Source organism: Ambystoma mexicanum, chromosome 14 (assembly GCF_040938575.1).
Source record: "Ambystoma mexicanum isolate Mex_15411 chromosome 14, UKY_AmexF1_1, whole genome shotgun sequence".
In the NCBI taxonomy this organism is placed as follows: Eukaryota; Metazoa; Chordata; class Amphibia; order Caudata; family Ambystomatidae; genus Ambystoma; species Ambystoma mexicanum.
This window is the reverse complement of record NC_090940.1, coordinates 543,390,484-543,404,413: the sequence shown is the minus strand read 5'-3', so window position 1 is coordinate 543,404,413 and position 13,930 is coordinate 543,390,484. Positions and strand designations below refer to the sequence as shown.

At 46.0% G+C, this 13,930-nt stretch overlaps 1 protein-coding gene across 1 annotated transcript in view; it reads left to right on the top strand.

The window, feature by feature from the left end:
* Window positions 1-13,930, top strand: part of LOC138526943 (cholesterol 24-hydroxylase-like) — a 309,716-nt gene that overhangs the window by 30,356 nt on the left and 265,430 nt on the right. The window contains exon 2 of the mRNA XM_069637836.1: window positions 11,605-11,682. Coding sequence (XP_069493937.1) covers window positions 11,605-11,682 — 78 coding nt within the window. The remainder of the gene's footprint in view (window positions 1-11,604; window positions 11,683-13,930) is intronic.

Below are 13,930 nucleotides of genomic sequence, written 5' to 3'. Positions count from 1 at the left end.
ACAGCAGACATCGACTGGCGGATACTGAATTCAATTCCCAGCACTCAGTGGATGGGTTGCCCTAGAAAGGTCCTGTGAACATAGTGAGTTGCTTGAGCGCACCAGATGGGCGCCATTCACTTAAGCCATAAATCCATGCCTAATTCTTTCAACGCCACCAACTCCAGTCCTCCAGTATCCAATCTCTAAACGCTTTGTCATAGCTTTGCCTTCCTAGGCGGCCAACCTTTGCAAAAGTCTTCATCATGACGTCCATGTATGTAAACAATGCCACACAAATCTATCTAGGCAATTTTTACAATACACTCATCCATAAATTCCATAAAGGATGAGGCCTGGGGTCCACATTTCAAATTGCATGCTGCTAGCCATGCTTAAAAAGTTACTTACCCCCTCAGTTCTCCACATATACACACTGGATGATTACTTACTTGCCAAGAGTCACTCGCCAATGACTAGCGGCAAGTGTAGATTTTGTGGTCTTTTAGCTAATTTCTTTTACTCTTATTAGGGCTTTTCTTTGCACTTCAGTTCCCTATGGCGAAGCCATGTGACTTGGCAATGCTGCAGATAATGTTTTGAGGTGGGAGTTATTTACTCCCTATTTTTAAACTTTGAGAGTAAATGTGATTTCATTAGAGTAAACATGACTTTTCTCCTTTGCAAGAGAGTAAAGTGTATGTAACATCCAGCTGACGTGTGCAAAAACTGTATGGAAATCATTACTGTTTAGCAGCTTTTTGCATTGTGACAGAATACACCTTTCATTATTTCTCTAAGTTCTGGCCATTTGATCTCTCCTGTATATATTTAAATGTTGAAAACACGAAACCTAGCCAATTAGATCTTAAAGCAAACATGAATTGTATTGTGTGTTTTGAGGTTCGATAGCAGAATTGTCTTTTGATGTTTAATGAAAGTCCTCATTTCCTGGAGCTATTACTACTACCTAATGGTATGCCAATGTTATGATACAACCGTGTAGAGAGGCGAGGACTCAACGCTAAATTCTATACCTAATCTCTTGTCTTGGTCAAATGGTTATTTGTATAGCGCTTTTGGCAAAGCCCTGTACATAGAACTTATTTATCATAATTATCACCAAACCGAACTCGGTGCTCCTTTATCTTCCTTGAAAGGATCAAAGGCAGAGTTGGCCTTGCCGGTATTCTAACCTGCAACCTGCTCAGTCCCAGCCTCCTTTATGGGATGTTGTTACCTTTTCCCCCTCTTATTAGTATTATTACTTATAAGAAGGCATCCACAGTCTAGGCAAACCAGGAAGGAGGTGAAGAAGAAAGATTCTGAAGACAGGACAGGGCATCCCCCTTTTCCCTATGAGAACCAACCTCCCGCTTCCCGTCCTTTATGGGCTGCGGTAAAACATTTCCCCTCATTTAACCCACTAGTACTGGGACGAGGAAGAGGCGGCTAGGAGTAGTGAACACTAGTAACTCATTTCACCACTCTATTACTGAGATGAGGAAGAGGCCTGCAGAGTATTGTGAAGGTGAGGCATGTCCAAAATTCTCCTCTAATTGCAAACAGGCAATTACAATTTGGTAAATTCACACCTGCATGGTAAATTCACACCTGCAACCTGTCAAGTGGTTGCAGGTGTATAAGAAGGGAGGAGACCAGCAGTAAAGAGACCAGCAGGGAATTCTTTATGCGAGGAGGCTGGCATTGTGGATCCTGCAGGAGAGCCAGGACACTGGCAGACGACCCCAAGGAACTGTGAAGCCCTGGCTCAGACAGGCCGCGAGAAGATCACAGGTGTGGGAGCCTCCATTGTCAGAGATACGCAGCAGGAGTTGCGGGCAAAGAAAAGGAAGCAAAGTGACCGACATTGTCCGTGCAGAGGAAGCAGATCTGCCGGGCGAGAACGGGAGATAAACTGAAGTGCAAACGGGGCTCGCGGGTGAAGGAAAACCAGCAGGCAGAGCTGAAAAGGGAACGCCAAGACAGGTGAGTGAAGAGGGAAAGTCCCTCAAGTCGGGGGGCTCCTGGGGGCTGTGGGAAAGCTTTGTGAACGCTGAATGAATGAAACGGCTTGCGCACAATGAAACAAACCCGAAGCCATAGGTTTGGGAGCAAATTAAGCAGAGCATAGTATGCAAGCGGCAAAGCTAATAATCACAGATTTTGAATACCGAACTGAATGAGAACTTTTTGGCAAAACTGCAACCTGATGACAAATGAATGTGAAATTGAGATATTGCCTAACTGAAAGCAAAACATGAAACAAGAAAGCAAGTAAGCCAAGAGGCTGACAAAGAGAAGCCAACTGAGTGTGGCCATTCACGCAGGGGCATATACAGAAGAACCTGTATGGGCTAGAAAGCCTAGGGTTCCCGGTTGCGCAACCTGTGATGGGTGGACCGTGTGGTCTGACAGATGCGCCTAGACCGTGGAAACCTAAATTGTGAGAGCTACAGACATTGTTGAATTGAACTAAGAAGCAGTAATATGATTGAATTATTAATCAAATACAGAAGCAGTGTAAAGTTGACGCGCTCTGAAACACTTGTGTATGAGAGCGATATAAATAAAATATCATATCATATCATACGTGTAGTTGTTTTGAAAATTTAAAGATTGAGAATAAGTGCAACTTGACTATCTTAAACCTGGGCAAGGGCACCGCAAGGATTTGTGGAACTGCATTGAACTTGGGGAAGGGAACCCCGATGATTTGTAGAGTTGTCTTGGACTTGGGAAAAGTAATCCGGACACTTCGGTGGAACTTTCTTGAACTTGGGGAAGGGGAGTTGAAAAGTAAGCTAGGAGCTGGAAGATGCGCAGAACTTTATTTCAGTCACTATTTCTTTTATTGCTGACATCCATACACATTGTTTAGCTTTAGTTGTGAGGGCAAAGATAGGTTTTGGACAACGACAGACTTTTAAATTGAACTTTCAGACTCAGACTTCCCTTAGTTTCATTCAGGTAGGGAAATCCCACCTCAGTATAGGGCAAGTTAGGTCTTCATCCATCCTGACATTTAAGTTAATAAAACCTTTTTGTTTGAACTTTGAATCTGTTGTCTGTGGCTTGCTTCATGATGCCTTTACAGGTGCTACTGCCCCCCAGTTTCCCCCTTCCCAAGAACCCAAGGAAGAGACACTGCTGCTTCCTACTCCTAGGATCCCTTACATATGTTTCTGTGCATGTTTCAGGTGACTTTTTTAGGATGTTGTCACATCTGCTGTTTTGACGACCTATCTTCATTTTGTGGTGCAATCTCTATACAATACTCTCTTAATTTTGATTAGGTGTACCCTGGGGCACATGCTCCCTCTATTGCGATCAACCTGTGGTGGCGCTCCTTTAAATGGAGTGTCAGACTTGCTCTTTTTTGTCCTTGATCCTGCACCCTCATTCATCAAGGTTGACTTCCGTAACTCTACTCTTGTTGTCAAAGAACGTTCTCATTTTGTGCATGTTCACCTTGTCTCCTAATCAGTGCCTTAAGTGGCACTACAAAATGAACCAGCGTTCATGAAGGCAGTGGGGCCTAACGGCAAGGGTCCTGCTGGCATGTTAGGCCACGCCCCCCTGACGAGCCCGGCTCAATGGGTTACTAGCACCCCTGCCAGGCAGCTTTTTGGGTGCTGATCTCTGCATTTATATGCTATAGGCTTGCCTGGCAGGGGACAGCGCCTCGCCTATTCAGTCTTAATGGTGGCGCTGCCCCTCGCCAGCTGGGGAGGGGCAGCGTCACCATTATGGCTGAAAGGGTGAGGCTGCTGGAAGCAGAGGCCGTTTTCATGAAGACTGAAACTCCCACGAATGCGCGGGAGCTTCAGAATTTAGAAAACAAGGCCTCTGCTTCCAGCGGCCTCACGTTTTCTCCATAAGGGTGGTGCCGGCCCACGGGCATCTCTTGCTTGAAGGAATGGCTTGCAGGTGCAGTGCCACCATTATGGCTGAAATGCATTTTTTTCTGAAGCCTGAAGCTCTCCCACACGAGCAAGAGCTTCAGGCTATAGAAAAAAAGCCTTTTCATGTAGTGGCCGGGGCTGCCACGGGAGATTAGTGTGCCCCGGCAGGGCCCCGCCTCAAAACAAGATTTTGGAGCCTGCTTAAAGCCCTGCTCCTAATTGTATTGTGTGTTGCCTTTTACCAGTGGGTGCCATTACAGTAGCCTGGGCTGATTGTTCTGCCGAACTCTATGATTGGTGATGGTTGACTATATTTGGTCGTGGTCAATCTTGTTTGGCAATAGTCTTCGGTGGTTAGTGAAGATAAACTATGGTTGGTAATGTTTGGCAAAGGTGCTGATGTTGGGGGACTGTTGACGATTGTTGACGATGGTAAACAGTACTTGGACAATGTATAACGTGAAATGTGCGCACTACACTCAGAAAAATGCAGCATATTTTCTGCACGGAAATGCTCTTCCTTTCCCCTTCGAAGTTCAGACTCTGTAGGGCAGTGATAAATGAACACAGTCAGTAGCACGTTTTTAACAAGTCTGAATGTTATTTTCTTTCATACTTTATGATGTAGCAACTAGTCTATCCCTAAACCTGCTGCTTGCATCTTGATTTAAAATAAATTCCAGTTATGTGTTTCAACACCTGCGGCGGAGGAGCCCTGTTAGCATTCTTATCAACATGCATACGCTTATTTCTGCAAAACTCTGTTTCAGATTCTACGTTTCACTTTAGGGTCAGTGTGCCAGCCGTGTTACATCTGTAGCTACATGGTATGCCCCATAACTCCAAGCCTCATTCCTCTTTGCCCCACACATCCAGGTCCCGTTTCCCTGCTACCCCTCACACACTTCTTTCTTTCTTCAAACACTCCTCTACCCTAATAACCCTTTCCTAGCCCATCTCTGTTTACCCTTCCTCCCACTATTCTAATTGCCCTCATTCTACTACTTGGCCATTCCTTCCAATCCCTCTGTTCCCCACCCACTCACCTATTTCCAATCCTGCAGTATCTCTCCACAGCTAACTCCTGACATGAATTCCTTCCTCTCCCACTCTTCATGTACTCCAACACTCCATACTCGTGTGCTGTTATACCCGTTCATTCCTACACTAGCTCACTAGCAGTCCTACCCTCTTCCCACTTTTCCACTTCCTGTGCTCCTCACTTCCTATTTCAACCCACCCTGCCCCTAGTCACCCACCCGCCCCTGCAGCTGACTCCCTTTCCCAGTCCCCTCGCCCCCAGTTATCACTGCAACCAATTCATGATCCTAATGCTCGCTCTGACTCCAATCTCCACTGTACCTTTTCCCATCTACTCCAGCTTCCCTCCTTTCTTCTCTCCCACTAATGACTATACTTATATTCCCTCTCCCCTTCCCATCACTGATCTCTCTAGTTACATGCTGTCCTCCTCCTGCAAAACTCTGCCATGCACTGCAAGTGTTAAATCGCCTCAGCTGGCCCCTTGCACCAATCACCCCTATATCAGTACCCCACTCCCACACCACCATGCTCCAATTACCCTGCACCGCAGCATACTCCAATCTTCACTCCTGCTATGCTGTTTAACCCGCCTCCTCAATTTGCACCCTTTCTCAACCCTACTCATGTTTTTCAGGTCAAGTAAAGTCCGTTTTATTTGGCTAGATTTTAAAATTTTCAGAAAGTTGCAATACAAGCCTACTTCTTACATGCAAAAACATAGAACACTTTATATGTTAAGTTACATAAAATACACGTTGCGCTAAAACTGTCTGCAAACGCACAAAGGGCCTCATTGCGGGTTCAGAGATAACTATAATTACCGTCACTTTTTCAGTACTCATGATTATGATTTGCAAACCTATTAGGAGGCATTGCTTCCAGCATATGTACAGAGGAATTACCTCGAGTAGAATAATCTCCAATGGTTATTCCTCCATTCCCCAACAGTAGAATGGGTTATTTCAGCTATCCGTTACCCATGCCACCGCACCACCCCTGGCCATCCACAGAGGGTAAGCTCTAGTTCAGTGCCACTGAGGGCTGCATTGCAGTTATGCAACTTAACTCAAATGGGTGCTTTATGCTTCAGAAGACAGTCAGAAACCTCCTCCACAAAAAATCCTTGCCCAATATGGTAATACCACATTTCCCCAAAATGGGTAATAACACAAGGGTCCCACATGACTCAAAATCATGCAGATCCTTCACGTTACTGCTACTGCATCCTTAACACATGCAGTAATAGTAAAGGAGTTTGGCAGTATTACTAGAGATGGTACCACTAAACTTGTAATGGGGTCCAGAGGCTTACAGTGCAGGGCACACTTCAGGAGCCCTCTCCAGAAAGTAAAGAAAGCCACCAGAGAGCAGAGCTGCAACTCCACTTGGGGATCCAATATTGAAAGTTGGTTAAGAACGTCCAGCAGTCTCCCAGCTCACCTACCATTCCAGAGTGCCTGCACAATGCCCACAGGTCCTGTGCAGGGTCCGCCATCTTGGCTTGGGCACTCTGACTGAACTAAAGGTCGTAGGAAAAAAGAAATGTATGCTTAAATAGACCAAATCCACATCTAACTCTCATCCCCAATATATCCTAGCACTGATACTGTGTGAAGGCCTCCCTACCAAAACATTTGCTGTACACACATTACATCTGCAATGTGAAAGACCCAACCAACTGAACCTCGCCTTCCCGAAGCCACCTGAAAATACCCTGGAATAGTGGGGTCCTATAAGGTTAGCTATACTGATTAATCTGAATGAGGTTGGAGAGAGGATTATTGAAGAACTGAGGAGCACTGGTTAAGTGAGGCGCACTGAGCCTGCCAAGACAGACATTTTCCGGAAGTGTGTTGTATCTTGTGGTGAGAGTCACCTGCGTGTCTGTAGTGTTGGAGGCACACGTGAGGTTGCGTGTGGAGTTCTGACAGGGACGGTTGGTCGAGTCTTGGTGACAGCTGGGACCGTGTTGGCTGCTGGGTGGGGCGTCCAGTGTTTCCTCCCATGAGTGATCATCAACATTGTAAATGAGACAATAAACACCCTTGAAGACTTACCCAGTGCTGTCATCATTTACCCGGCAGCTACTTTGCCACAAAGTGCTTTCTGTTTTCGGAAAAGTGTTGTCTCTTCAGAATCCTACTCCAGTGGAGATTAGAGTGTATGTGTATCCTCGCAAAACTTTGGGCCTGATTTACAAAGCCTTTTTCAATGGAGTTGCCCATTCAAAAGTGTTTTTGAAATCAGACCCTTTGGCCCTCATTAGGACCCTGGCGGTAAGGGGTTTGCGCCAGCGTTAGCTGCGCCGACCCCTTACCGCCAACTACGAGTTCCCATAGCGCCATGGTCATTTTTCCGCCCGCTTTTTGTGGGCGTAAAAATCCATGGCGCTATGGGACCTTGGTGTTAATTACGCCACCGTAATTTACGGTGGCGTAATTAACGCCTTCCCCACTCCCATTGAGCCCTATGGGGCCGAAATGGGAATGGGGAAGGGTAAATGGGTCAATGGGGACTTACCGCCCCGCCGACCTCGGAATGGGGCGGTAAGTCCGCCATCCGCCATGGCGTAAAGGGACTTTGCGCCATGGCGGAAAAGTCCGCCGACGGCGGAAAAAATCCGCCAGGGTCCTAATGAGGGCCTTTGTCTTTTAGAATATGTTTTTTACATTGTTTGTTTTTGTTTTGATATTATAGATATCTTTAATGATGTATTGTTTTTTTTAATGACTTTTATGGTCGCTTTTATTTTATGTAATACAGTGCTCAGCAGCTGGTGTATATTTTGAATAAATACAATTGGCAACACAAATAACAGATGTTAACCATGTGCTCTTATCAAACATTAAGGTTTTTGTGGCAACAGCAAATGTATTTAATACCTTGTTACAACTTCAGAGATATTTTATATATAGGATATCAGTACCCCCAAGGTGCATCTCATAAGGTAGTCTTAACTACCACACTCCTAGTGTTCAAAAATGTTGCTACCCTAACCTCTGCACTGGACTCTGCCAAATCCTCCTACTTCACAAACGTAATCTTTGCCCTTCAGAATCACCCCCGTAAACTTTCATCAACCCGGCAATCTTTGCTCACATCACCCAAGCCGGTATCCATCGCCTCATCCCTTTCTACTCAAGAGATTGCTCACTACTTTCCCTCTAAAATTTCAAATACATGACACTCACACAGCCCTCCTCTCTCCTTCCCCAACCCATCTGTCTACCATATACCTCCCTGCCTCTTCTACTCTTGCCTACTTCTTACCAATGTTTCCTATTGAATTCCAACCCATCTTGCGCTTCTATCGACCCTTTTGGTCCCCAAATGGTCACAGACATAAAGCCTCAATATGAGTTGGCCGGTGCAGAATTACTGTTTAATGGCACGTTTCTGCACCAGCCAACTACAAGTTGGTCAGTGAGGCACCTGAATTACCTACAGCTAAGAGCTGGCGGTAAATCGTTCGCCAGTAATTTGGTCACTGAAAAATTGCAGTTTTTACATCTAATCGTGGCAAAAAGGCTGTGGTGTGACCCAGTAAAAGTGTTTCCATTATACCACAAAAGTGGAGTGGGGGTTGCAGGGTGTCCCCCGCTCCCCTTGTGCGGAATAACAGGTGCATGGTGTGAAGGGGTGTTCCCCTTATCCATTACATGGATTGCGAGGGCCACACCACAGCCTTTTTGCCGCAATTCTTATTAAAATTGCTATTTTCGCTGTGACTTTATTACATGGAACCAGTAAGTCAGGCACCTTACCAGCAGAGATCGCCAGTATTACTGGCACCGCCATTACCGGCAAATTCCCCCATGGAGTCAATAGGACTCCATGGAACTGGGATTTACATCTGACATCGGCACTCGTAATCCGACAGTAATACCGCCGGACCGAGTGCCGGTATCAGTATTTCAGTTTGCCTGTATCCTGGCGAATTTCCCGCTGGGTTACCAGAAAACTTGTAATGAGGCTCACAGTCTCATTCGCTTGCCCTTATCTCACTGATCTCTTTAACCTCCCTCTCCGCTGGACTCTTCCCTGCCTCATTCAAATCTGCAACTGTTTTACCCCTATTGAAGAAACCATCTGCTGACCCAAACGTCCCAGTAGAATTCCACCCAGTTTCACTTCTTCCTCATTATTCAAAGGTCCCTGAGTGGGTTGTCTTCCAGCGAATCACTGAGTACCTTTGTGATAATGGCCTTGTAGATCGACTTCAACCTTGCTTCCGTAATAAACACTCCACCAAAACTGCACACATGTATGTCTCCAACTTTCTCTATAATGCTCACCAGTCCAAACTCTCTTTTATACTCCTCCTTTTGGACCTTTCTGCCACATTCAACACCGTCAACCACTCCTCATTCCTTGCAAATCTGCTCTTGCCTAGATTGTCCATTATGATTGATCCTTTAAAATCCCATGGAACTCACACACCTCACCTCTGATCCCCACAACCCCTCTCCCTCTCAGCTTTCCCAAGGATCAGTACTTGGACAACTGCTCTTTACACTCTATACCTCTGCCCTACTAAGATGTACCTCATTCTTTAGCTTTCACTATCACCTTTTTGCTGATGACACACATATATAATTTTCTCCTTTCCCTCCCTTAACCCCTGCCATCTCGCAACAGATTACAAACTGCCTCCCTGCAATTCTTCATTGGATGGTCTCTGCTGCCTCATGCTGAACTTTCCAAAAATGGAAGTCATCTTTCTCTATGCTTCCATTGTCATCCCTCTCCTCACCTGCTCCCTCACCCAAGTCTTAGAATCTTGGAGTCCTCTTTGATAGCTACCTACAACAACTGCAGAAATTCATCACTACCACTGCGTCTGCTGCTTGTATTACCCTCAACATTCTGAAAATTCTTGGTTTTCTTACTAACCATTCTACAAAATCACCAGTCTCCACTCTCGCGCTCAGCAAACTGGACTAATGATCCAACCTACTCCTTGACCATCCTCTCCACATTTCCTCCCTCTAAACAAAGATCTCTGCTTTGCAACCCGCACTCTCTCCAACCTACCCAGATTCTCCCCCACTTCTAACCACTGACAACATGCTGGTTAGCTCATCATCTCTTTTCAAATTCCTTACTCTAATCTGCAAAGCTTTTACTGGTTGTGCTCCTCAGTACCTGTCTGACTGTATCTCAGTTTACTCACCAGCTTGTTTCCACCGATCCTCCTCTGCATGCAACCTCACCATCCCATACCCTCCCTGTGCCTCCTTTCACTTTTTCTCTTTCTCCCTACTTTCCCCGCTCCACTGGAACCCAATACCCATAATAATTAAAGCCAGCCCAACTGTGGATCTTACTTGCTAAAGATGGAACTCCCCCTGACCTCTCCCCCATCCTCCCTACCTAACCTGTGAGAATCCTAAGGGTATCCTCACTCCTACTCCCCCTGGATCCTCTTCTCAGGTGGCCAGGGAAAGGCCATGGTTTTTGGATCCTGGCCCTGTGGGCAGAGAAGCGAGGGAGGATCAGCTCGGTGGAGGGTCCACCAATGGGGATTGGAAGTGGGGTGCCCTGGGGTGAGACATGGTATCCCCCTTTTCCTGTTGAGGAACAACCTAGCCCTCCCTGGCCTTTGTAGGCTACTGTTGAACAGCTCCCTGCATTTCCCCAAATTCAACCTCTAACAGTACCGAGACGAGGAAGAGGCGACTAAGAGTAATAAACACTTCAGTGGAAGCAGTGCGGCATCCGCTCATCCAAACTGCCGATCTACATTGGTGGATGAGGTACGTGCACCAGAGTGTATGGGTCGTTGCAAGGTGCTTTTCTTCTTTATTGCATCGGCGTGCCGAGCTGCGTCATCATGAAGACATGCTCGGGCACGCCAACCGCGTTTAAGCCCGCGCGGCGAGTTTGACGTGAAACAAATACTGCCTTAAAGCAGAGACGCGAGCCAGCATCTCGACGTGGGCGAAAAATGCTCACAGACCCAGCTCACGTATACTGAACCTGCCTGCATGCTCTGCAACTCCTGTGCGCCTGCACTCACAGTGGTAGTCCCGCTGTCTTACAAAATAAACAAACGGTCTGCTTTTTCGCGCTGGAGCACTTAAATGTTAATATGCAAGATACACAAATCTTAATATGTGAGATACATAAATGCACAACTGAAACCCGCAATGAAATAAAGGGACAGTCAGAGACTGTAGCATATAAATTATCACAGTAATCTCGGAAAAACTCAAAATAGAACTTATCTGCTGGAAAGCAAGAAAAAGAAGAGGAAGACACCCGGACAGGACATGACATGGGGGAGTCTGGAGGGTCCTCATTGGTTGGATTTTAAAAAGGAAAACTACTGAAGCAGGAAAGGTCTCATGGTAGATCGTTTTTCCCTAAATAGTTTCCAGTTTGTTTGAAAAAGTGAGAACAAATGTTGGAAAATGTTTTAAAGTTTTGTTTATGGAATTTCTTTCTGTGATTTGAAGCGCTGCTGTATAGTAACATTAAATAGGTATAAGCATAATGCTCACCTCCGTGTCTTTAATAGAATCAAGACTCCCTGTGCTATACGCCTGGGTAATCTTCATTGGTGTCCCCAAAATCATGCACGCATAATAAGGGTAGTGTGAGAACGGAACCAAATATGTGATTGCAAAGCAATGAAAGGGTCAGATATACCTTACCTTTTTTGTTTGTCTTGCAGCTTTTTCCTTGGACACTTTCCGTCAATATCAAGGAAATCAGACGATGGTGGCACTATCTATGACCTCCTCCTGGAGTGGTGAGTATTGAGAAGTCCCTTTTCATTCACTCGAGTCTCCTAGTAATCAAGGACATGCTCACACACACCTTGTGGTACTCCTAATGAAAGAGCTTGATGGAAACATACTCCGTGATTACAGATGTTGGTAATAAACAAGGTTGGGTTTTCCTGTGAAATCCATTCTTTGAGGGAGTTTGTGGGAAATGGAGCACATTGGGCCCAAAGCATCGGTTGAAGCTAGTGCTTCATGTAATTAAAGTTGCTCATAATGGCCGTAGAAAACTGATCCATGCTGGCCATCCCATTAAAACACTTGCAGAACGCTACGACCGCCCTTCTGGCTCGTCCTTCAGCGGACAATACAACAACTATTCTGCAGAAATGCACATCTACTTACTGGGCCCACGAAAACATAGGCTTCCATTGCGGTAATGGAAATGAGTGTTCAAAATGGCCGTTCCTCTGCGCCATAGTTCTTTTGCTCGTTTTTCGCACACGCACCACACTGAGTTAGACTGTCAACTCTGATTTGACACTTAGACATTTTAATCATCAATCCTAATTTTTACAAAATTGTCAGTACTGCTTACACCCTAGTAACATGTTTAATGGCTGCCTCGACCCACACATGTATGTTGTCTTGATAATTGTCACAATCTTGTGGAAGGGCCACTGCAGAGGTTGCTATGCCCCACATGGATCTAGGTCTGAAGTCTGCAAATATAAGAGCGACATGGCGGGAGGCCACCAGGTGAAAGACGTGCCCTGCAAGGTTCCTCTTATACCTCTGCCCTTACCCATGTACACTTTAGTTTGGGGGTCTTCGTCACCATCCCTCCCCTCCCACTCCGCAGCCCTTTCCCCCTGTCCCACTTTGCCTGCTTTTTCCCTCGGCCCCAGCACTTACCTTAATCCAACTCCTGCTCCATCTTTTTCCACTCTCCAGTACACTTCTTCGAAGTGTGACGTACTGAGTGTTGCCTAATGTGATGCAGCCTTTTATGTGTGGCACTTAAGGGAAGTGGCCATGTGACAATTATAGGCTCTACTCAGCCCTAATGTAGGATGCATAGCTCATGAGTAAGGCACTAGCCTCCAACATGAGGGCAGCCTGCACTTCACAAGTTCACATCCCACGTTCATCCTTTCCAGTTTGATGAATTGTGTATCACTTAAATGAGGGGATAAAAATACCTGGCAGTACAGCATTTAGAACTGGTGGACTCCGGCATGAAGCTCAATTCAAGAATACACTTCGGGCCCTGTACCTTGGGTCCTCCTTAGCTATGTCCCTATACAATGAGGCGTCAGGGAAATGGAGAAAGTCATCAGACTTTGCTTCCTCTTCGTCTCCTGACTCTGCCTCAGAGTAAGGGACACATGTGAGGATAGAGGTTAGTAACTGCTTGTGACGTAATCTGAATATCCGTCCCTACCGCGGAACCTCGCTAGCCGTATCCATCGTTCACTCATGAGAGAGTATCAGCTATGGCTGTGCTTGACATTAGTGAATTGGAGAAGCAAGTTTGAATCATCTCTTCTGCCACACGATTCACGAGTCTCTTCTGGGTGAAGGAAGTGTTTATACAGCTGCTGGAGAACTAAATGATGACTTATAAAAGACTATACCCTAAACTATGTTTTGTTCCTCAAAGAAGCTCAGATGTTTCGCACTGGGACACCGCTCCAACATAGGTGCTAAAAGAGGGAAGGAACCCGTACTGTTCCTTATTGGGCTTGACTCTAGTGAAGGGTTTATGGGTATTTCAGCTGGGCCGGGTTCACTTGTGCCTTTAGAGTTGTATAGATCTTCAGAGACACTCCGGTTGGCTGGTGCTCACACCGCTGGAAACCTCTGGAGCTGAATCTCACATGGGACCCTTTCCATTCCTGTGGGTGTTGATTCCCCATTGCCTCCGTCTTGTTGTGGTGGCCCAGTGGATGTGTCAGTGTGCTCCCGCAGTAGCTGAAGCATATCCTCATGTGAGGAAGAAGTGGGAGAGCCTGCCTCTGGGGTGACGTGCATTGTGTTTCCCTCAGAGGGAGACAAGTTGGAGTCTGTGTCTGGTGTGTGAATGCCTGTGAGAATGCTGTCTTGCATATTGTATATGTGGGACTTTGTGGCGTGAGAATGGATGTCATGCGTGCTGGTGGAATATTGAGTGTACAATGCATGCATGAACGAGTGAATGTTCTAAATACAACACTCTTACTTTGTCCCAGACCAGCTTATCAAGCTCCATCCTCAAAGCTTCCCCATCCATTA